Raw genomic sequence first — 24,405 nt, forward strand, 5'->3', positions numbered from 1 at the left:
TTTGGCTAGACTCACTCAGCATAATGTTCTCTAGGTCCATCCATGTTATTACATGCTTCATAAGTTTATCCTGTCTTAAAGCTGCATAGTATTCCATCGTATGTATATACCACAGTTTGTTTAGCCACTCTTCTGTTGATGGAGATCTCGGCTGTTTCCATCTCTTTTCAATTGTAAATAACACTGCTATAAACATTGGTGTGCAAATGTCCGTTTGTGTCTTTGCCCTTAAGTCCTTTGAGTATATTCCCAGCAATGGTATTGCTGGGTCGTATGGCAATTCTATATTCAGCTTTTTGAGGAACCGCCAAACTGCCTTCCACAGTGGTTGCACCATTTGACATTCCCACCAACAGTGGATAAGTGTGCCTCTTTCTCCGCATCCTCTCCAGCACTTGTCATTTTCTGTTTTGTTGATAATGGCCATTCTGGTGGGTGTGAGATGATATCTCATTGTGGTTTTGATTTGCATTTCTCTAATGGCCAGGGACATTGAGCATCTCTTCATGTGCCTTTTGGCCATTTGTATTTCCTCTTCTGATAGGTGTCTGTTCAAGTCTTTTTCCCATTTTGTAATTGGGTTGGCTGTCTTTTTGTTGTTGAGATGAACAATCTCTTTATAAATTCTGGATACTAGACCTTTATCTGATATATCATTTCCAAATATTGTCTCCCATTGTGTAGGCTGTCTTTCTACTTTCTTGATGAAGTTCTTTGATGCACAAAAGTGTTTAATTTTGAGGAGCTCCCATTTATTTATTTCCTTCTTCAGTGTTCTTGCTTTAGGTTTAAGGTCCATAAAACCGCCTCCAGTTGTAAGATCCATAAGATATCTCCCAACATTTTCCTCTAACTGTTTTATGGTCTTAGACCTAATGTTTAGATCTTTGATCCATTTTGAGTTAACTTTTGTATAGGGTGTGAGAGATGGGTCTTCTTTCATTCTTTTGCATATGGATATCCACTTCTCTAGGCACCATTTATTGAAGAGACTGTTCTGTCCCAGGTGAGTGGGCTTGACTGCCTTATCAAAGATCAAATGTCCATAGATGAGAGGGTCTATATCTGAGCACTCTATTCGATTCCATTGGTCGATATATCTATCTTTATGCCAATACCATGCTGTTTTGACCACTGTGGCTTCATAATATGCCTTAAAGTCCGGCATCGCTAGACCTCCAGCTTCATTTTTTTTCCTCAAGATGTTTTTAGCAATTCGGGGCACCCTGCCCTTCCAGATAAATTTGCTTATTGGTTTTTCTATTTCTGAAAAATAAGTTGTAGGGATTTTGATTGGTATTGCATTGAATCTGTAAATGAATTTAGGTAGGATTAACATTTTAACTATATTTAGTCTTCCAATCCATGAACACGGTATGCCCTTCCATCTATTTAGATCTTCTGTGATTTCTTTTAACAGTTTTTTGTAGTTTTCTTTATATAGGTTTTTTGTCTCTTTAGTTAAATTTATTCCTAGGTATTTTATTCTTTTAGTTGCAATTGTAAATGGGATTCGTTTCTTGATTTCCCCCTCAGCTTGTTCATTACTAGTGTATAGAAATGCTACAGATTTTTGAATGTTGATCTTGTAACCTGCTACTTTGCTGTACTCATTTATTAGCTCTAGTAGTTTTGTTGTGGATTTTTCCGGGTTTTCGACGTATAGTATCATATCGTCTGCAAACAGTGATAGTTTTACTTCTTCCTTTCCAATTTTGATGCCTTGTATTTCTTTTTCTTGTCTAATTGCTCTGGCTAGAACCTCCAACACAATGTTGAATAATAGTGGTGATAGTGGACATCCTTGTCTTGTTCCTGATCTTAGGGGGAAAGTTTTCAATTTTTCCCCATTGAGGATGATATTAGCTGTGGGTTTTTCATATATTCCCTCTATCATTTTAAGGAAGTTCCCTTGTATTCCTATCCTTTGAAGTGTTTTCAACAGGAAAGAATGTTGAATCTTGTCAAATGCCTTCTCTGCATCAATTGAGATGATCATGTGATTTTTCTGCTTTGATTTGTTGATATGGTGTATTACATTAATTGATTTTCTTATGTTGAACCATGCTTGCATACCTGGGATGAATCCTACTTGGTCATGATGTATAATTCTTTTAATGTGTTGTTGGATACGATTTGCTAGAATTTTATTGAGGATTTTTGCATCTATATTCATTAGAGAGATTGGTCTGTAGTTTTCTTTTTTTGTAATATCTTTGCCTGGTTTTGGTATGAGGGTGATGTTGGCTTCATAGAATGAATTAGGTAGTTTTCCCTCCACTTCGATTTTTTTGAAGAGTTTGAGGAGAATTGGTACTAATTCTTTCTGGAACGTTTGGTAGAATTCACATGTGAAGCCATCTGGTCCTGGACTTTTCTTTTTAGGAAGCTTTTGAATGACTAATTCAGTTTCTTTACTTGTGATTGGTTTGTTGAGGTCATCTATGTCTTCTGGAGTCAAAGTTGGTTGTTCATGTCTTTCCAGGAACCCGTCCATTTCCTCTAAATTGTTGTATTTATTAGCGTAAAGTTGTTCATAGTATCCTGTTATTACCTCCTTTATTTCTGTGAGGTCAGTAGTTATGTCTCCTCTTCCATTTCTGATCTTATTTATTTGCATCCTCTCTCTTCTTCTTTTTGTCAATCTTGCTAAGGGCCCATCAATCTTATTGATTTTCTCATAGAACCAACTTCTGGTCTTATTGATTTTCTCTATTGTTTTCATGTTTTCAATTTCATTTATTTCTGCTCTGAGATTGTTATTTCTTTCCTTTTGCTTGCTTTGGGATTAGTTTGCTGTTCTTTCTCCAGTTCTTCCAAGTGAACAGTTAATTCCTGCATTTTCGCCTTTTCTTCTTTTCTGATATAGGCATTTAGGGCAATAAATTTCCCTCTTAGCACTGCCTTTGCTGCATCCCATAAGTTTTGATATGTTGTGTTTTCATTTTCATTTGCCTCGAGGTATTTACTAATTTCTCTTGCAATTTCTTCTTTGACCCACTCGTTGTTTAAGAGTGTGTTGTTGAGCCTCCACGTATTTGTGAATTTTCTGGCATTCCGCCTATTATTGATTTCCAATTTCATTCCTTTCTGATCCGAGAAAGTGTTGTGTATGATTTCAATCTTTTTAAATTTGTTAAGACTTTCTTTGTGACCCAGCATATGGTCTATCTTTGAGAATGATCCATGAGCACTTGAGAAGAAGGTGTATCCTGCTGTTGTGGGATTTAATGTCCTATAAATGTCTGTTAAGTCTAGCTCCTTTATAGTAATATTCAGATTCTCTATTTCTTTATTGATCCTCTGTCTAGATGTTCTGGCCATTGATGAGAGTGGTGAATTGAAGTCTCCAACTATTATGGTATTTGTGTCTATTTCCCTTTTCAGTGTTTGCAGTGTATTCCTCACGTATTTTGGGGCATTCTGGTTCGGTGCATAAATATTTATGATTGTTATGTCTTCTTGTTTAATTGTTCCTTTTATTAGTATATAGTGTCCTTCTTTGTCTCTTTTAACTGTTTTACATTTGAAGTCTAACTTGTTGGATATTAGTATAGCCACTCCTGCTATTTTCTGGTTGTTATTTGCATGAAATATCTTTTCCCAACCTTTCACTTTCAACCTATGTTTATCTTTGGGTCTAAGATGTGTTTCCTGTAGACAGCATATAGAAGGATCCTGTTTTTTAATCCATTCTGCCATTCTATGTCTTTTGATTGGGGAATTCAGTCCATTAACATTTAGTGTTATTATTGTTTGGATAATATTTTCCTCTACCATTTTGCCTTTTGTATTATATATATCATATCTGACTTTCCTTCTTTCTACACTCTTCTCCATACCTCTCTCTTCTGTCTTTTCGTTTCTGACTCTAGTGCTCCCTTTAGTATTTCTTGCAGAGCTGGTCTCTTGGTCACAAATTCTCTCAGTGACTTTTTGTCTGAGAATGTTTTAATTTCTCCCTCATTTTTGAGGGACAATTTTGCTGGATATAGGAGTCTTGGTTGGCAGTTTTTCTCTTTTAGTAATTTAAATATATCATCCCACTGTCTTCTAGCCTCCATGGTTTCTGCTGAGAAATCTACACATAGTCTTATTGGGTTTCCCTTGTATGTGATGGATTTTTTTTCTCTTGCTGCTTTCAAGATCCTCTCTTTCTCTTTGACCTCTGACATTCTAACTAGTAAGTGTCTTGGAGAACGCCTATTTGGGTCTAATCTCTTTGGGGTGCGCTGCACTTCTTGGATCTGTAATTTTAGGTCTTTCATAAGAGTTGGGAAATTTTCAGTGAAAATTTCTTCCATTAGTTTTTCTCCTACTTTTCCCTTCTCTTCTCCTTCTGGGACACCCACAACATGTATATTTGTGCGGTTCATACTGTCCTTGAGTTCCCTGATACCCTGTTCAAATTTTTCCATTCTTTTCCCGATAGTTTCTGTTTGTTTTTGAAATTCAGATGTTCCATCCTCCAAATCACTAATTCTATCTTCTGTCTCTTTGACAGATTCCTATCATTGTAGGAATCCATTGTTTTTTTCTATCTTTTCTACTTTATCCTTCACTTCCATAAGTTCTGTGATTTGTTTTTTCAGTTTTTCTATTTCTTCTTTATGTTCAGCCCATGTCTTCTTCATGTCCTCCCTCAATTTATCGATTTCGTTTTTGAAGAGGTTTTCCATTTCTGTTCGTATATTCAGCATTAGTTGTCTCAGCTCCTGTATCTCATTTGAACTATTGATTTGTTCCTTTGACTGGGCCATATTTTCAATTATTTGAGCGTGATCCGTTATCTTCTGTTGGCGTCTGCGCATTTAGACAGATTTCCCTGGGTATTGGATCCAAAAGTTTGGAAGATTTTTCTGTGAAATCTCTGGGTTCTGTTTTTCTTATCCTGCCCAGTAGGTGGCGCTCGTGGCACATGTTTGTCTGCGGGTCCCACCAGTAAAAGGTGCTGTGGGACCTTTAACTTTGGAAAACTCTCGCCGTCCGGGAGGTTCGCTAGCCGAAGCGACTTGGAAGGGTTCGAGCCGGCCCGGGGTCCGAATGCGGGAAGGGTTGCTGGCCGCCGCAGCCCAGGAAAGCGCCCGTCCGAATTTCCTAGTCGCCCGGGCGACAAGCGTGGCGGGAGGGCGCCAGCGGCAGCGGCCCGCCCGGGAGAGTGCACGTTCCCGGGGAGTCACGGGTTTGGAAGGGGCCTCCCCCACCCGTCACCGTTCTCCGCAGCCTGGGGATTTCCGATCCAATTCTCTCAATTGGCCCAGGGGGCCGCATGTGGTGTGGGCGCCTGCCGCCACGGTTTCAGGGGACCGCCTCTCCAATTCTCCCAGCCGGCCCGGGAAGGGGGAAGGGAGTGACTCCGGCCGCTTGCCGTCCCGCCCGGTGAAGCCCGTGCGCCTCGGCAATCTCACCCGAGCGGCTTCTCTCAGCCAGCCAGCCGTTCCAGGATGGGGTACGCTGTCTTTTTTTATCTCTGTTGTGGCTTTGGGCGCTGTTCTGTATCGTTTCTACTCCCCTAGTAGCTGTCCTGGAGAAAAAACTAAGATCCGCGCGTCTTACTAAGCCGCCATCCTCTCCGGAAGTCCCAAAGCCTGTGTTCTTAACCCCCAAAATTGAAAGTTCCTGTGTTACCACTGAGTAGATAATATAGATAACCAGATGGAGAGAAGGGAGGAAGGTACCCAACTAAAATATGTTAGATGATATAATTCCCAAAGACTACACCAAAGAGAAGATAGAAGAAAGAGATTAGAGATAGAATGGGGCAGAAGTCTACCTAATTCTTGATACAAAAAGATGCCCAATCGACAGAATCCTTGCCCCTTTTACAATGAAGTTGTTGGTATTTTACCGGAGCTCCTGTTTTAAAACAGAATTACATGCAGATATGCCTCTGACCACACTAAAAGCCTCTAACCTTTTTTAAAAGAAAAGCAGAGTGCTTCAGGTCTAACCATTTCCTTTCTGAATAACAGAATTATGCGAAGTTAGAGCTGGAAAAGCCCTTCCGTGTTGTCTGCCATAACCACTGTTCTAGTTTGCTGGCTGCCAGAATGCAAATATACCAGAAACAGAATTGCTTTTAAAGGGGGAAATTTATTAAGTTGCAAATTTACAGTTCTAAGCTTGTGATAACATGTCCAAATTAAAGCAAGGCTGTAGAAATGTCCAATCTAAGGCATCCAGGGAAAGACACCTTGGTTCAAGGAGGCCAATGAAGTTCAGGGTTTCTCTCTCAAGTGTCAAGGCACATGGCAAACACGGTGACATCTGCTAGCTTTCTCTCCAGGCTTCTTGTTTCATGAAGCTCCCTTGGGGGCATTTTCCTCCTTCATCTCCAAAGGTCTCTGACTATGTGGGCTCTGTGGCTCTCCCCAAAATGTTTCCCCTTTTAAAGGATTCTAGTAAGCTGATCAAGACCCACCTGGAATGGATAGAGTCACATTTCCCTCTAATCAAAGGTTAATACCCACAAGTGGGTATGTCACATCTTTGTGGAGATAATCTAATCAGGTCCAGCCTGCGGTGCTCGATAGGGATTAAAAGATTAAAGAAATGGCTGCCTCCACAAGATGGATCAGTATTAAGACAAGGCTTTTCTAGGGTACACAAATCTTTCAAACTGGGGCAACCACCTATTCCTCAGACCATGAAACTGGCCCGGGCACAGTGGTGAGGGGCTGGACCTGAGTGCGTGGTGCAGTTGGGATGTCCCCCAGCACCTCTCCTCCTGGCTCATGTCCTCTGCATGTCTTCCTAGTCACCTTTACTGTCTTCTTTGTCATTCTTCAGAATTCCTTGTTTAAAAATATCTGATAAGCTTCCCTACATCTCCTGGTTTTGTAACATATGAACAACTTAGTCCCATATAAAATATTTTAATTTCATACCAATAATTATTACTATACAGTAAAGTTTTACTTTTTTCCTTGATGAAAAGATGTTTATTAGTCCTGGAATTGGAAGACATTTTAAAATTGTGGAAAGTCTATACTTTGGTGTTTTCTGTTGTGGCCTTTGTCCCTTGATTATGTGAACTTTTTCCTTGGGAATCCTTGTTCCAGACCCTGATCCAAGGGGACAGTCAGCCCTCCCCATCCTCACTCAGTACTGGTCCCATTTCTCTGCCCAGATGGCCAGTTTTTCGGGCTCCTCTGGCATGTTTTCAATGACCCAGAAATGTGCTTTTGTTGTCAGAGTGGTGGTGTTACCTTTCAAAATAAAAACGCTTCTTATTTACAAATCATTCAGGTGACACCTCTGGTAGGCCAACATGGTGTGTGAGACTACTACTAAAATCAGAAACAGCACTTCTCAGACCCACACGAAGGATCAGCCAAATACTGTCCAGTTTTCCTAGGGCCTCTAAGGAAGTGGTGTCTGAGAATTTCTTGGCAGCTGTGAGGCAGGCCAAGTAGAGTGTGGGTTTTTATCTTCGGTCCTCATTCCTCCCTTCTGGGTGGTTAAACCCCACCCGGAGCCCGTTTGCCTGTATTGCCTGTTCTGATAGTATGATATATTCCCCCAGTCAAATTCACTGCTTCTGTGAACCAAAGAGTTGTGTGTGTTGAAAAGGGGATGTTTGTTTTTAAATGTTAGGAAAGCATTCTTGCCTGCTTTATGTGCTACTGTTCAGAATTAGAGGTTGAATTAGAGGGTATGCATTGGTTTTGCAATTTTATTTGGCTTTGATATTTAAGGATTAATGTTCATTGTTTCCTTGTCAAAAACTGATTAAATAGATGGCATTTCTCTCTGACGGCAGGTAGCTTTTTTCTTTCTGAACAAATTTTACATTGAGAGTCCCTGGGTATGATTGACTTCAAATAACTGAGGTTAAAAGAGTAAGCTGATTTCCATGGAGTTTTTAGTTCCAGCTCAGAGCACATTGAACCAATATAGAGACCCAAACTTTCGTTCCATCTGATAGCAGCAGTTCCCATCAAAACACAGTCACTATTGATGTACATAATTGATCACTTTATTAACTGTGGAGAAAAAGAAGGCTTATTGAGGTAATAAAGTATAACTTCATTATATCCTTTATTTAGAGAGCAAACATGTTAGAATGTGGCTGACAGGTTCCCATTTCAAGGCTGATTCTGATAATGATAATGTATAAATAGCATTGATTTCCACTAATTGAATTTTTCTTTCTGTAGGCCTCTTCTGAAGAGTTAAAAGCTGCCTACCGGAGACTATGTATGCTTTACCATCCCGACAAGCATAGAGACCCGGAGCTCAAATCACAAGCGGAACGACTGTTTAACCTTGTTCACCAGGCTTATGAAGGTCAGTGGAGGAGTTGGCTTTGTAGAAATACCCGTGTAGCAGATACTCGATTTTTAGGAGACTTGATTTGTGGGGCATAGAGAAAGAGAGTCCTCAGAGGTATATAAGAGAGGTGGTTAGTTTTGTACCTTTTACTGTCAGGGTCTTTTGAAAGCTTAGTCTTTACTTTAGAAATCAATATGTGTCCAGTAAGTAGAAAATGAGAGTAGAGGCAAAGTAAGAGAACAGGTTCTGAATTGCAGGGGAATGCTCAAGTTTAAATCATTTGCTCATTTTCTTCTAAAGGGAATCCTTCGAGATAAAAGGCTGATCATTACAAGAAAGGTTTTTATTCCTTTTTGTGAGCAAATGCAAGAACATTTTTTCATCAGAAAGTGATTTTATTGGCTGTATAGCAGTCAGTAAAGAAAGAGTCTCACAAAAGAAGGAAAATGTTAAGAAGGTTAATAGGAAATAGTATCAAGAATTCAGCTTTGTATACTTAAATGTTACATATATCAGAAGGAAAATATTGTGATTTTCTTGTGAAGTCACATAGAATATTTATACCAAATAAAATAAATGAGTCATTCCAGGGCCATTTGGTGATTTGCCTCTTAATTAGACAAACTGAAACTCAGACAGTATATTTTTTTTACAAGAATGACTTCTCATTGTGGACATAAAAGCATGCACTATATGTCATTTTATGGTTTTACCTAAAAAATAGGTTCTAACAGCCAGCGAACGTCAGGCCAAGGCACATGGTCCCACGCGGCCGGTGAAGCATCCTGAGCAGAGCCCCTGTGCGTAGAGAGACTGTCTATGTGGTGGTCTCGACCAAAAGCCTATGGCTTTTATTTCATCTCCCCCAGCTCAGTGGCCAAATTACCTTTACTCTCATCTGATTTATCCACATAGCTTGTTTGTATTGTTTTGGAAATTTGGGAAAGAGTTAACAGGAAAACCGTCCGGTGTTCCTAAAAATGCTGTGGCAGCACACCTCACCCCAGTGCTTAACCTAAAGGGAGATGAAAGAAAAATAGTGAATAAATAATTCCTTATTAAACCCTAGAGATTAACTGAACAAGTTTGGCTCCCATGTTTTCCAGCAGTTAGCATTTCTCTCTTTCCCATAAGATTTGAATATGGATAGAATCATTTACATCATTTTTTTAATAAGGCCTAAAATATATGGGAAGTCTCTAGGGGGAGAAGATGCAAAGATCTTAAATAGAAATCGACAAAGTAGGTGAGGGAATAACATTTACACTTGGTTCAGATATCCTTTGAAGAGCTTTCACCCTTATGGAGAAATTTTTTTCTGATGCTGTTGGATGATGCAGCTGATACCATTATGACAAGTGCTTTGTGTCTTATTTTTGAAATCGTTTACTAGTAAAAAGGAGAGGAGAAAAAAAGAATTACATTGTCTTAGGAGTTAGTAAAACTATATGGTAAAAAATATATCAAATTTTTTTGGTGTCAGAGCCTATCCCTAGTTTTGCATTATTTCTTTAGAAATTGGAATTAGCTCTTTCAAGTCAATTTACTTTTATACACTCTTGCGGAAACATACTATAGTCTTTTATAAACAACTTTTGTGATATAAAAGAGTCAGTGCAGCTTCCTCAGGGGTGCACCGCAAGGTTAAGCATAACTTGGACACTGGGGAAATTCGACTCTTTTCATTTGTGGTCTTCCTTTAAACATGTCTTAGTTTGGATCAGAAAAGCAACTAGGAGAAAAGATGTATATGGAATGAAGAGGGTCTCCAGGAAGGTTGTGATTGGACAGGAAAGAACAAAGAAAGGCAGACTCATCGAATGACAGTATTTTCAGAAAGGATCAAAAGGTGAATTTTGTACCTTGTAAAATGTTTGATTTTTAATTTGCAGTGCTTAGTGACCCCCAAACCAGGGCCATCTATGATATATATGGGAAGAGAGGCCTGGAAATGGAAGGATGGGAGGTAAGAGAAACTGTGTGTCTGGTGTTCCAGAAAAGTCACTAACAACCACAAACACCCCCCCCCCCCAATACCCAGCAAACTGTGATAATGTCTTTGAGGATGGTATTCAAAGATGTTAGAATCCCCTTCGTTGCCATATGTTTCAGTCTAAGAGATTGAGTTCCACACTTGTTTTTGCATTTTTTTAACTCTGTGAACTTGGGCGAGTCAGTCATTTAACTTGTCCTCGCTTTCTAACTTGTCAAGTGAAAAGTAAGAGGGAGGAGGCGCTATTCTCATTATTTTTAACCCAGCGGTGAGGGGTTGGTGGAAGACCATATCTGCCAGGTATAGTTCTGTCTACACATATGTTCCCTTCCACACTCCAGGGTCTATGCCTCTCTCCACCTTAGATTATGAATGTAATTTCATTTAGGAAATATTTCTCTTAGTAATATATTATGCAGGTGAACAAGATAGAAGCAGAAAAAAGTTGAGAACTGAACTCAGTTGTTTACCATAACCCTCCCTTTTCTAACATACTATGATATTATAACATTGTCAAATGTAATGTGCAAAGCAAAATAAACAATAAATATCTATGAAATAGGTCATCATGGGCAGCCATGCTAGAGTGAGAACAGCGGACTAAAACTCAGCAGACTTTTGTTTTACTCTGCCACTAACTTGATGTAGAGCCTTGGGCAATTTGGCTGCTTTGCTTTTCGGTTTTATTATCTGAGAAATGAAGAGATGAGGGGTAGAAAAACAAATTTGAAAATGAGTTGTAGGAACATATAGGTGTTATCACTTAATTTCATTTAATAAACTTGGTACTGATGCCCATGAAATTGTGGTAGGCTATTAACATTAAATTGACTATTGTTAGGCTAATCTTTCATCATCATAAGATTCCCTTGAAGTTCTTTTGGCATTTAATCTCAAGCTTGTACCTGTCTCTTCTACTTGTACAGAAACCTAAACGCCTTCAGGTAAGGGGTGGAAGAGATATGAAGGGGGGTTCTATTTCCCTTTCTACAGCTGCTTATTATTGGTGATTTGTGGGCTATATTCAACGAATTTATATTTGCCCCACCCACTTGTGGTTTCAAAGAATTGAAACTTGGGTAGTTTTGCATGAAAATCCAGTCTTCTATCTTTTCGTGAAAATTCAGAACATCTGCTAACACTGGGTCTGAATTCCCCTGGGAGGCAGCAGTCAGCCTTAACTGAAGAGTCTCTACCCTTTAGACTGGGCTGTACTGTTCGTTTGCCCCAATCCCCACCACTTCCTATTGGGTTCCACCTGGCCGTTCCCTCATTTACGTGTCCTACCTGGGTCCATTAAGCATTTGGTTTGCGGCTTTTGGCATGATGGACCTAGCAAAGCCTCATGTCATATAAGTTCAGTGTAGCTAAGTAGTAAATGATATAGCTTAGCCATTTTTACATCTGAAAATGAAAATAGAAACTTTTGTATTTACTAAATGTCCCCTCACACTTTAAATACCACTATAAACAGGCTACCTTGTTTTTTTTTTGTTTGGGTTTGGTTTTGCTTTTTTTTTATGATGTGCATTAAATATAGCTTTTTGTGATGGCAGCTGGGTCACCAAAAGCTGTTAGCCACTTTTACATATCCTACTTCAGCTTCTAGGTTTCAAATTCCCAGCAGCATTATCCCAACTCTGATTGGAGCAAATAGGACAACATCTTCCCAGCCAAACATTGCATGGTTTTCTATTGCCAAACCATATTATCTCTCCATTAAAAACAAAATAAAACCACACAGTCAGTAGTGATTGTAAAAGTATGTAGGCAGTCACAGGTGGTGAATATATCTTTGGATAAGTTTGGTTGTTCTTTTTTTGTTTGTTTGTTTTTGCCTTTCTTTTTTTTAATGACTTTTAACAATGAGTATTTATTAATTTACAAGAGTACAGTTTAGAGGTCATGAAAATGTCCAAATCAAGAAAGGCATCAGCAGATGATCTGACAATCCTGTACTCCTCTGTCAAATGTCATGGCAGTGTCTACTGGTCCTTCTCTCCCAGAGTTCCTTGATTCTGTCTATGGCTCCCCAGTTTCAGCTTCCATTTATGGCTTTCTTTCTGAGCTTCTGTGTCTACCTCTGTCTTCTGTGTGTTTCTGCCTAGTTTATCCTCTTTATAAAGGACTCCTGTAAGAGAATTAAGACCCACCCTGATGCACATATCTTATTTCATATCCTACTCATTAAAGGATCCTACTTACACTTAGTCTATACCTACAGGTGTGGATTAATTTTAAGAACATGATTTTCTGGAGTACATATAGCATCAAATCATCACGCTCCACCCCACTCACTGGACCCCCAAAAGACATGTTATTTTCATATGCAAAATACATAATTCCATCACAATAGCGCAAAAAGCCTTAAATCATTTCAGTAACAATATTAAGTACAAAGTCTCACCAAAACCAGTTATAGTTGTGGTCTGTCCTGGGGCACAGTTCTCCTTAGCCTGTGGCCCTGTCCACATGCAATGGTGGGCTGCTCTTTTTGGCCCATAGTTATTTTATTCTTATAATAATATAAGACCTTAGCTTCCATGGTTCTGCCTTTGTTGAAGTCATTTTTCCTTCAGTCTCTTCCTTTTTTGTCCCTTTTAGTCCAAGCTGGCAGTGGTTCCATTCATCTAGATCTTGAGAAAAACTTATCGATGTTGCCTTCCTGTTTGCTTTCTTATTTTCCTACTTTTTACTTCTTATTCTCCCCTTCTCTAACCAACTCCTTCCCTTAGTATCACTGCAGAACAATAACAGTTGGAAGATTTCAACTTAATAGAGAAGAGTATGAGATTCTAAGACAACAGGTGCTCTTGACTGATTGCTAATGGCAGAGTCTCAGACATCTAGTCAGCAATTAGATGGCCCTGCGAAGGTTGAGGGACCAGGTGAGGAAATACTCAGGAATGGACCCTGATAGTCCTGTGGCCCAAGGAATGCTAAAGGTTAGTTATATAAAGGGACCTCGGCCTGACATTCAGAAAAAGATCCGGAAAATAAATGGGTGGTTGGATAAGCCACTAGAAGAGTTACTTAGAGAGTCTCCGAAAGTGTTTGTGAGAAGGGAAGAGGAAAGGCAGAAACAGGAAGCTAAAGTCATGGTGAACACGGTTGATGACATAGTCAAGAACAGAGAAGAGTGAATAAGTTTTTATAATCACATTTTTTAGTAAACTACTTTAAGTTCTCATCCATCAGAATTGACTTTTCTTTTCATATTGATGCTAAACCTTCTCTGCAAGATAAAAATGCCTTCAGTGATGATTACGTGATGATGCCTCCCCAGATATTTACTTAGAGATGTATCAGTGCTTATCATACAATGGGAAAATTGAACCTGTTATTTATACTGTAAAGGAAAAGACTCACTGAGCTCTAGCTCATTTTATGGTACTAACACATATTCCTTCGAGGAATTCCTGCAGCTGGATGGATTGTTTAATGTGATGGGCTTCTCACATGTCAGGAATAGCTTTCACTCTAGGGAAGAAGCTCTGTTCCCTTTATACTGCTCCTAATATTTTTAGACTATTAAACTTTTCCAGTTGCTGAAGGGTGTCCGTTTACTGCAGATTTGTGTGGCTAAACATATGTATAGTTGATGGAGGGTGAGGGATATTGTTAAAACAGGAGATGCCTCAGAGCACTCCAGAGACATGGTATAGTAATCACCCCCCTCTGTCCCAGCAGTAGCATGGCCCTCATTTTATTGGTGAGGCTGCAGATGAAGTTTGAGGATTTTTAGATTGCTTAAAATATTGACAGTATTTTCAGTAAATAGATAAGTTTTCAGCCTTTTTTCTTTTCTTTTTTAACCTCCAAGAGACTTTATTGTTCTCTGGCAGGATTCTGAAGAAATGAGATGTAACCATTCCCAACTTGGTAGAACAGCCATTCTTGTTCTTAAAGTTGGTCAGCAATGTTTGGGGGGTGCTGCATTGAAAATGAACAGTACGGGTGCATAGATATTGAAACATACTATATGTCAAAACCTTTAAATGTCTGCTGTCTACCAGTTGTAATACAGTTTAGAATGCTTTGTTCTTGGATACTTCTGTCTAGGGGTTGTTGAGTCCCAGGTGGCTTGGTTTGGTTCCATTCCCCATTTCATGCACTCTGTGTAGGAGGCTATAAATAATAGGAGATAAGAGGCCCATGGAAGTAAAGGGTTCTGATGTCCTGCCCAGCTAACTGTCTTCTCCATTGCAGAAGGGCCAGCCACTTTGACTTTGTAGTTAGCTCTGATTAGGTGGCAGATATTTGAGAAACGTGTGTAAGACAAGAAATGGAATGACCTGACACTTTTGGAATATTTGTCTCTTTAGCTTATCACAGAGTATAGGTAGTTTATAGGTATGAATTCAGTCTGTAAAGATGTAACAGCTAGAATTCTTGAAAACAAATCTTGTCCTTCTCTGGCCTCTGTGGAGTCTGATGCTTTCCAGTCGTTTGGATTTACTGCAAGGCTCGAGTCTCAGACCTTAATTCTTGGAGCCTGATGAATCTATTTATGAAAAGACAGGCATATTCATAGGGTCTGTTTATGTCTTGGTTAAAGTAACAGCTAATCAAGCTTGTTTAATCTACATTTTTAAAAATAGCATCCTGTTGAATTAGAGTATTCAATTATGAAATCTTTTCATTCAGGGTTGAACAGCCTGATTAAACAGCACTTCCCATCCAGGTGCCAAAGCCTCACACCCAGGCCTCCTTGTCCTTAGGAGTGAGTCACTTAGGCCATCATTGGCAAGGGCCCAGATAATTTGTGGTTGCACAGTCTCAGGTTCACTAATCTGGGGTTTAAAAGTCAACAATATAAAAAGTATTTAAAATCATTTTTTCCTTATCTTCAAGGTTAATGACCTACATTTCCCCAAAACCTTTATTTTCTTTCGGTTAAGGCTGAGAGGGTATAATGGGAACTTTGAAAAACCTTATCTGGCTTTTGTCCAGTCCAAGATAGAGTAACTTTGAGAAAGTGAAAGTCTCAAGAGGTGAACCAGCAGGGTGAGCCTGCTCTGTCATTTCAGTGTAACCTAGCATGTCTATGCGGTCAGAGCTGTCACTGTCATGCCATCTAGGACTTTCCACATGTTCTTGATGATTTCAACAGTCTTTTTATTTTAAAACTTCCTTAAAAATAACCACCTCACCTTTTTTAGTAATTGTTGATTTATAATAGGTTATTAGAGGAGAAAATGTTTTCATTATTGTTTTTTTCTGTTTACTTACTGAAAGCAGTGGTAAACAAATTTATTGAATTTTTTTGGACAGGCAATTTTCATATTTATTTTTTTCTATTGTTGAATCATAAAATCAAGTTGCACAAAGCCTGTAATATGATCCTGTTTATGTTCAAAATAGATACACGTACATAAATGTAAACATATTTGCATGCATAGACATTTTTAGAAAAATACATAAAAACTTTTAAGTGTTGACCTTTGAGAGGAGGGAAAATTAAGTTGAAGGAGAAATTTTTACTTTTTACTTCTTATCCTTCTGGACTATTTTGATTTTTTGCTATAAGCATGTTTTGAAGTATTTTAATAATTTTTAAAACTTGGGTTTTCCAAGATAGTTTTATTTCACATCACCTATCATGTTTTTTGAGTATCTCAAGACTTCCCTGTATTTCTTTTAGTAGTATAGGGAAACAAATCCATGTGATGGTTTTGGTCCTAATAGAAGAAAGGTAACTCCTTTTTCTGTCCTACCCCCACTCCCTATGTTTCTCTTAGGTGAATAGTATTTTGTAGCCATAAACAGGACCCTTAGAAATTATGTAGCCCTGCTTCTTATGCACAGATGTGCTATCAAGGTCTATAGTGCCCTTTCCCTTTCTTGTTTCTTTCCACTCTTAGAATTCTTATCTGGGTTGTCTTCCTTTCGTGATGAGCTAAGAAGGGCCAAAATCTCGAGAACTTGGCATCATTGTACATCCCTAAATGTTAACATGATCTGCCACTGAGTTCCTGAATATTGTTATACTTAAGTAAAACTGGCACCATACATTCTAAGGTTCATATCATATTGTAGGTGGAAAAATCCCATGATTCTAAAACGCTCTGACCTGATAGCTGGAGATCCCTTGGTCCAAGAAGCTCAAAAAGGTCCTAGTGGTCACCACAGGTTTACTAGGGAAATAACCCAGTATCATCATTCCCATGTACTCAGATGCTTCTGCCTTTACTTTGATATTTAGTATTTGTTGTCTGGGACTCATTAGGAAACTTAAACTATGAGATATAAGGACAGATTCTCTTTGTGAGATTCCTGCAGCCTCAGAGATGAGTTACTAAAATGAAGAAAAGAAGATAATTTGTAAGTCTCTGTGGAGAGTGGAGGGAAATCACACCATGGAAAATAATCAGCAGCAGAGTTGGGCGTGTGTGGTAGAGAACTCTCACTTTCTTGAAAACTGGCCCACTCTCGAAGCAGGTCTGTGTTTTAGACTGTGGCTGGGCTACCTCCTCCGGTGATTGACGTCCCTTAGGGTCATGGTGGAGAGGGTGGCGGGACCCCAGACAGCATGCACACCCAGAAATGAAGGAGTCCAGGCATTTGCATGTTTTTCTCATTTCATGGCCCCTTACCTATCTTATTTTTTTGGCTCTGCCCACAGGTTGTGGAAAGGAGGAGAACACCAGCTGAAATTAGGGAAGAGTTTGAGCGGCTACAGAGGGAAAGAGAAGAAAGGAGGCTGCAGCAACGAACCAATCCCAAGGTAAACCAGGGACTGGCATAGGGAAGAGGGTTGGAAGACTTCTGGACCAGAGAGCAGGTCCACAATAACTGGGTGCTGGTAGCATTTGAAAGTAATCACAGAGAAATGGGTGGAACAGAGTGGTGCTTGTTTTGTCTCTGAGTGGCATCCTTTCTGGAAAATAGCTCCCTGGTAGCTATCAGCAGAGCTATTGCTGATCCAGAGAGAAATGTTTTGAACCAGATGGAGGGAAGACAAAGCCCAACCCCATGGTCTTTCCAGAAGCCAAGTTGCCTTCCCAAATAGAAGCTCTGACTAGTTTTCTAAGACCTGTTCCTTAAGCCATGCTGCCCAGACCTTTGGCTGGTAAAGATCAGTTAAAGGGTAGTGTCAGGAAAGGATACCACCTGACAAAGCACCAAGGTGGTTCCTCTCGTATCTGTTAGACTGCAGAGAATACAACGTTTGGGAAGTCTTAGGGCATTTCCCAGTTACATTGAAGAGGAGCTTCTACTTTCATCACCCCAGGACAGCAATGCCATGCACACTGGTCACTAGCTGCTTTAGTGGCCACAGATAACCCTTTTAAACTCACCAGCAGCCTCGAGGGAGTTATGTCTGACCCTGTGAGGCTGTGTTACTTTTCTGTCTTGTACATGATACCTTTTTCCTTTACTTTACTAGGAAGATTGTTCTAAGTCTGTATCCTAGCCCTGTGGCAAATAGGATATCTTGGCCCATTTGAGGTGCCGGTTGTACTGAATGGTCAACCTACTACCAAACATGGCCTAGTGTTACTGTTTGCCTTATGGGAACCAAGCCTATTGTGTGGTCAGGATGACCTGGCTGGCAGCCTATGTCTTTCTTGATGAGGAGCTGGTGACCTCTTCTAGCTTTTCTAGAACCTCTACTCAAAGGCTTCTATAACTGGTGTCACCTCAGTAGCATTTTGAGGGGAGAGGTAAAGCCACACGACGTTATAAGAAGCATCATTTTTTTCCTATAATTATTTCAAAGAAGAAGAACAAGTTCTAACTAACAATTGGGAAGCATATGAAACTGACCTTCTGATCAAATAGATTCTAGAAAATGAATTTGTACCAACTCCTGTGTCATTTAAAGGACTATATATTCAGAGTTCTCCCATCTATTTGAATCTTACATTTCAAAATTTATTTGTCCATGGCAACACCTTTCCTTTCCACCCACCCTCCCCTTGAATAGATGACTTCGGTAGTGCCATTACTTTTTGGTCCAATGGGGATAGAGAATTGAAACATGGACAAACTGAATCAGGGAGTTTGAGATAATCCAGAGAAGTGAAGATCTGGAAAGCACCCTAAACTGAGCTCATGGGTTTCCTGCTCTCTCTCCCAGCCTGAAGCTTAGGGACAGGACATTGGGAGGAGGTCTGGTTTAAAGGACTGTGTTGGTAGATGGAGGTGAAGGGATAGGGGAGATGAGAGAAAAGCCTGGCAGGAGCACACTATTGCCTTGGGATTTTTGTTTCCTGGCTGAAGTTTTGCTGCATTCAGAGCAATGGAAAGGAAAGAGAACTTCACTGTAGACATGAGCCTGTGTGTCCTGTTATAAAATTGGCCATCTGGGTGTGTGCAGCAATTGCTTATTGGAATTCTTTGGAAATGTGTCTCCAGGCCATGTTTCTGTGGAATGAGGGAGCACAGCTGTGATGATTTCATACAGGCATGGAAGTTATTTTAAAATTTCCAGTACTTTGCTACTTTCATAAACTGGTTTCAAATAAATAAAACATTTTCTAGCCGGAAGTATTGAGGGATAATCAGATGTTGGATATGCAGCCTTTTGGGGAGACATGTTGAGCTGGGCCTTTTATTTCATTTCTGAGTTTTGTTTTGCTTTTCTAGGTGAGTGGGAGGGCTTAGAATATTCTCAAACTAAGAAGAAAGGGGTGATTCCCTCTTTTTTTTTTAATTTGATAACTTTTTTTTGTGCGTGTGATTCCCTCTTTTAAGAGGAGCATAGGGAGCAGGACATTTTGTTTGACATAAGAACCAGTGCTGGCCTATTACCTGGACCCCCACAAAGGCCCACAGCTTCTTGGGGTTAGCAGACTGTATATCATTTGTGATTTGCCACTTTGAAGCATTTTCATCAATAACAGTTCAGTAGGTAGGGATTTTCCAGTAGGACATGTCCAGTAGAACAGGTAAAAGGGTCTAGTGGGGAGAATCCAAGGTTAGAAATGATGACTCTAACACTAATGATGCAGTACAAACGGTTTAACCTCTGGCTTGGTTTTCTTATTTATAAAATGAAGACATCTGTTCTCACTACCATGACATGCTGTTAAAAAGAGTGAAGAAATATGAAATAGATGTTAACTTATTAGAGAAAGTTGACTCTGCTATATAAATGCAAAGTGATATTAGTGCCAAGATGAGGTTAAGAACTAAATATTGTTTTGGTATTTTATTTGGCAACAAAATGGAAATCACTTGACACAGTCAGGCCCACCCTTTGCCCTGTGATAGCTAGGTTTGGGTAGCTTTGTCACCTGGGATTTGAAAATGCTCCTCTAGCAACTGCATCATCCTTCTCCCATGACCAAAACATCCAGAGCTGGTTTTGTTGTGGTCAGCCACGTATAATTCTTGATTTGTGTGAAAATCCTTGATTTGAGTGACTCCAGTGAAATGGGCACTATGACAGCCAGAAGTAATAAGTGGAACACCCAACTTCACAAGGTCTCCAGTTGATTATACTCCCATACACCACAAGTCCATATAGACATACTCATACACACACATTCACCCTCACACACAAACACTTACACAAATAGGAGGTAGTTTGGGAGAGCCTTGGACTTAAGAGTCAAGAGCCCTGGACTCCAGATCTTCTACTTTCTAGTTCTGTGCTCTTGATCAAGTCATTTCCCCAGTCTTAGCCCAGTTTCTCCCTGTGTTGAGTGGAAGGTTTGCTGTGAGAGCCACCAGCTTGGGGTTGAATCCTTAGACTCCAAAGCTCTTAGTTCTGATTGCCTCTGTGTTCTACCTTTGCTTTGCCATGTAAAATCTCTCTGTTTTTCATGCTGGAAAATGCCAGGCTCAGGGTGCTCTGGTCCTAGTGTGGCCAAGGCCCTCCACATTGAGCCAGCGTTGGTAAGGGGAAATTAAGGCTAGATAGGCCATGTGGTTTGTCTGTGGGGACTGTGTGTGACTGGAATCTGATTAGACAACCGTGGCCCCTCCTTCCATCTTTAAGACCTATATTTGATTTATATAACCCATCTACATTTCTTGCCTTTTAGAGACTAAGATTATATGGTAGGATTGTTCTGTGCTGTATTCACTTCATATTGATTATTTTAGTTCCTTTCTTTTGTTAATATTCATAAATCTTATGTCTCTGTGGACGGCAGTTGCTCTGAGAGTCCTTAGAAGACAGCTAGACCCCAGGCAGCATTGTCCAACTTTATTGCTGCCTTCATAATGAACTTGTTTAGATCCCGTGTGGAGCAGGGAATTAAGTTTAGGATACTTGGCAGGAGGACGGGATGTTGGTTGCCTGTCTCTGAGGGTATTTATTGCTTTATTTTTTTGACCCTACTGCTTAATAGTTTCATGGAGATTGTTACCTTATTTCCTGGACCATTCCGTTCCTCTTTTGTTATAACAGAGATTGATATAAACTCTTTGGCAAAACCTCCTCTCTAGTTTTAGAAACGCTGCGTTATCAGCGTTAATTGTGGAATAGCTTAAAGGCGCAATCCAACTAAATCAGAAATATGTATTTTAATAATGTATCAAGGCACCTAACTACAAAAATATTTTTAAAGTTTGTAAAAATATATATATTTTTGGTGCCATGGCTAATGGTTATAGCCATCAGAATGAACCTGTTTCTTTGGAAATGGTTTTTTTTAAATGATTTCAGTGTCAGAAACTGACTTGACTTGACTGATAGGATAAAAGTACAAGAGAAAACCTCCATGAACCTATATGTTTGTTGTGCTGAATGGCAGGAAGGAGCAAGTTATCATATGTAGGAATAAGCGGCTGTTGAAATTGGAGAAATGGGAAGTTTTCATATAAGGAAAGGGAGGAAAACCTGGTTAATCAAGTCTAGAAAATTGCTGTTTATAAAACTGAGACTGGGGAAGGGAAGAGGTGAACTTAGCAGGCGAGAGGGATTCAAAAGATAGAAAGCAGTTTGTCTCTAAGTGAGTGTTACTTGAAGGACTAGCCCACCCCCATCATGTCAGCAGAATCACCTATCACAAGATTTTAGAATTTATAGAATTTAAAGACTCTTTGTTTATAGATGTGGGCAGTGGAGAGTGAGTAGTGACTGAGAAGAAAGTGGTCTTAGCAGCCCCAGTAAGTTTGTATTTGATCCCTATTCTAGTTTGCAAGCTGCCAGAATGTGATATACCAGAAACAGAATGGCTTTTAAAAACGGGAATTTATTAAGTTGCAAGTTTACAGTTCTAAGGCCATGAAAAGGTCCAAATTAAGGCAAGCCTATAAAAACGTCCAGATTAGAGCACTCAGGGAAAGATACCTTGATTCAAGAAGGCCAGTGATACTTGGGGTTTCTTTCTTAGCTGGGAAGGCACATGGGGATGTCTGCTAGCTTTCTCTCTAGGCTTCTTCAGTGGCTTCCCCAGGGGTATTTTCTTTTTGCATCTCCAAAGGCCTCTGGCCTGTGGGCTCTGTTGGTTCTGGTGGCTCTAAAGGTTTTTCCAAAATGGTTCCCTCTTAAAGAGCTCTAGTAAACAACCCCACCTTGAATGAGTGGAGACACATCTCCATGGAAACCATCTACTCAAAAGTTACCACCCACAATTGGTGGGTTATATCCCCATGGAAACAATAAAAAAAGATCCCACCCAAGAATATTGAATGAGGATTAAAGGACATGGCTTTTCTAAGGTACACAATACATTCAAACCAGCAGAATCCCCCATAAAATTTGAGAATACAGGTTACTTTCATCTCATAAAATGATTCTGTAGAAATGATTATCACAAGAGCATTATGCTTCATCAGTTATAAAATGGACACGTATTACATAGTCTCTTACCTTATTGCTTCTTTTGGTAGGATTTTCAATTAGTAAGTAATTACTTTTGAAAATGCATTTGGCAAAATTGCCCATATTGACATGACTCCCAGGGATGTAGATCTTCCTGGCAACGTGGGACAGAGATCTTGGAATGAACGGAGACTCAGCATCATGGGATTGAGAAAAACCCTAGAATGAGCTGAGACTTAGCATCAAGAGATTGAGAAAACCTCGACCAAAAGGGGGAAGAGGGAAATGAGACAAAGTATCGATGGCTGAGAGATTCCAGGCAGAGTCGAGAGGTTATCCTGGAGGTTATTCTTATGCATCAAGTAGATATCATCTTGTTATTCAAGATGTAAAGGAGAGGCTGGAGGAAACTGCCTGAAAATGTAGAGCCGTGTTCCAGTAGCCATGTTTCTTGAGGATGATTGAATGATACAGCTGTCACAATGTGACTGTGTAATTGTGAAAACCTTGTGTCTGATGCTCCTTTTATCTACCTTGTCAACAAAGGAGTAGAACATATGGAATAAAAATAAATAATAGGGGGAACAAATGCTAAAATAAATTTAGTTTAAATGCTAGTGATCAATGAAAGCGAGGGGTAAGGGGTATGGTAGGTATAATCTTTTTTTTTTTTCTTTCCTGTGTTCGTTTTATTTCTTTTTCTATTGTCTTTTTATTTCTTTTTCTGAATTAATGCAAATGTTCTAAGAAATGATGAATATGCAACAAAGTGATGATATTGTGAATTACTGATTATGTATGTTGTTTTATTTTGTTTCTTTTTTTTTATTAATAAATAAAAAAAATTGCCCATATTATCCTTATGGCCACATAAGGAATTATAACCAAAACCCCACAGCTAACATCATATTAAATGGTGAAAGACTGAAAGCTTTCCCTCAATCATGAACAAGACAGAGATGCCTACCTTCACTGCTGCTATTCAACATCGTACTGGAAGGTCTGCCCAGAGCAATTGGGAAAAGAAATGAAAAGCATCCAGATTGGAAAGGAAGGTGTAGAAGTTTCCCTATTCACCAACAGCATGATTTTGTATAAAGAAAACCCAGAAAACTACAAGAACACTCTAGAACTCATCAACGAATTCAGCAAACTGGCAGGGTACAAGATCAACATGGAAAAATCAGTGGTGTTTCTATACATCAGCAATGAATGATCTGGAAAGGAAATCAGGAAATTCTATTTACAAAATGACTCAAAGAATCAAATATCTAGGAATAATTTAACCAAGGTTGTAAAAGACTTATATGTGGAAAACTACAAATCATTGCTGAAAGAAATTAATGAAGACCTAAATAAATGGAAGGACATTCTGTGTCCATGAATTTGAAAGACTAAATGTCTTTAAGATGTCGTTACTACCCAGAGTGATTTACAGATTCAAGGCAGTCCCAATCAAAATTCAAACAGCCTTTGCAGAAATGGAAAAGCCAATCATTAAATTTATGTGGAAGGGTAAGGGGTCCCAAATACCCAAAAACATCTTGAAAAAGAATAAAGTTGGAGGATTCATACTTTCTGATTTCTAAGCTATTACAAAGCTAGCATAATCAAAAGTGTGGTTTTGCCGTAAGGGCAGACATATAGGCCAGTGAAATAGAATTGAGAGTTCTGAAATAAACCCTCATCTCAATGACTAATTGATTTTTTTTTTTTTAATATTTTTAGGGCGGGGCACAGTGGCTCAGCAGGCAGAGTTCTCGCCTGCCATGCCAAAGACCTGGGTTCAATTCCCAGTGCCTGCCCGTGTGAAAAAAAAAATTATTGAGAAATCTTCACACGCATACAATCCATCCACAGTATAGTCAGTGGCTCACAATATCATCACATACTTGTGTATTCATCACCATGATCATTTTTAGAACATGTGCATCACTCCTGAAAAAGAAATAAAAATAAAAACCTCATACATCCTATACTCCTTACCCTTCTCTCTCATTCACCACTGGTATTTCAATCTACCCAGTAGGGTTTTTTTTTACCCTTTATCCCCCCATTATTAATTTATTTATTTTTCTTTATTTTTTTACTCATCTGTCCATACCTTGGATAAAAGGAGCATCAGACACAAGGTTTTCACAATCACATGGTATGATCTATGATTTTTTTAAACTTTTTTTTATATATAATATAGCATATATACAAAGCAAAGAAATAAAAAAGTAATAGTTTTCAAAGCACTCTTCAACAGGTAGTTAGAGGACAGATCCCAGTTTGTCATGGACTACGATATGATCCTCTCAGATTTTTCCTTCTAACTGCTCCAGAATATAGGATGCTAGAAGACATAAATATTTTTTATTATACAGTCAACTTTTTTGTGAAAAAATAGTATATATGCAAAAAAGCAATAAAT

At 39.2% G+C, this 24,405-nt stretch overlaps 1 protein-coding gene across 3 annotated transcripts in view; it reads left to right on the forward strand.

The window, feature by feature from the left end:
* The window catches only part of DNAJC11 (DnaJ heat shock protein family (Hsp40) member C11), a 72,980-nt gene that overhangs the window by 20,279 nt on the left and 28,296 nt on the right, over nt 1-24,405 (forward strand). Inside the window, exons 1-4 of one of the 3 annotated variants that reach the window (XM_077151463.1) lie at nt 5,326-5,449; nt 8,160-8,289; nt 10,167-10,240; nt 16,893-16,994. In XM_077151463.1, coding sequence (XP_077007578.1) covers nt 8,202-8,289; nt 10,167-10,240; nt 16,893-16,994 — 264 coding nt within the window. In that variant the 5' untranslated portion in view covers nt 5,326-5,449; nt 8,160-8,201. Of the gene's footprint in view, nt 1-5,325; nt 5,450-7,536; nt 7,655-8,159; nt 8,290-10,166; nt 10,241-16,892; nt 16,995-24,405 lie in introns of those variants that run through there. The other 2 variants (XM_077151462.1, XM_077151461.1) reach the window with 2 other exon arrangements.

The sequence above is a fragment of the Tamandua tetradactyla genome, chromosome 2 (assembly GCF_023851605.1).
Source record: "Tamandua tetradactyla isolate mTamTet1 chromosome 2, mTamTet1.pri, whole genome shotgun sequence".
Taxonomy (NCBI): Eukaryota; Metazoa; Chordata; class Mammalia; order Pilosa; family Myrmecophagidae; genus Tamandua; species Tamandua tetradactyla.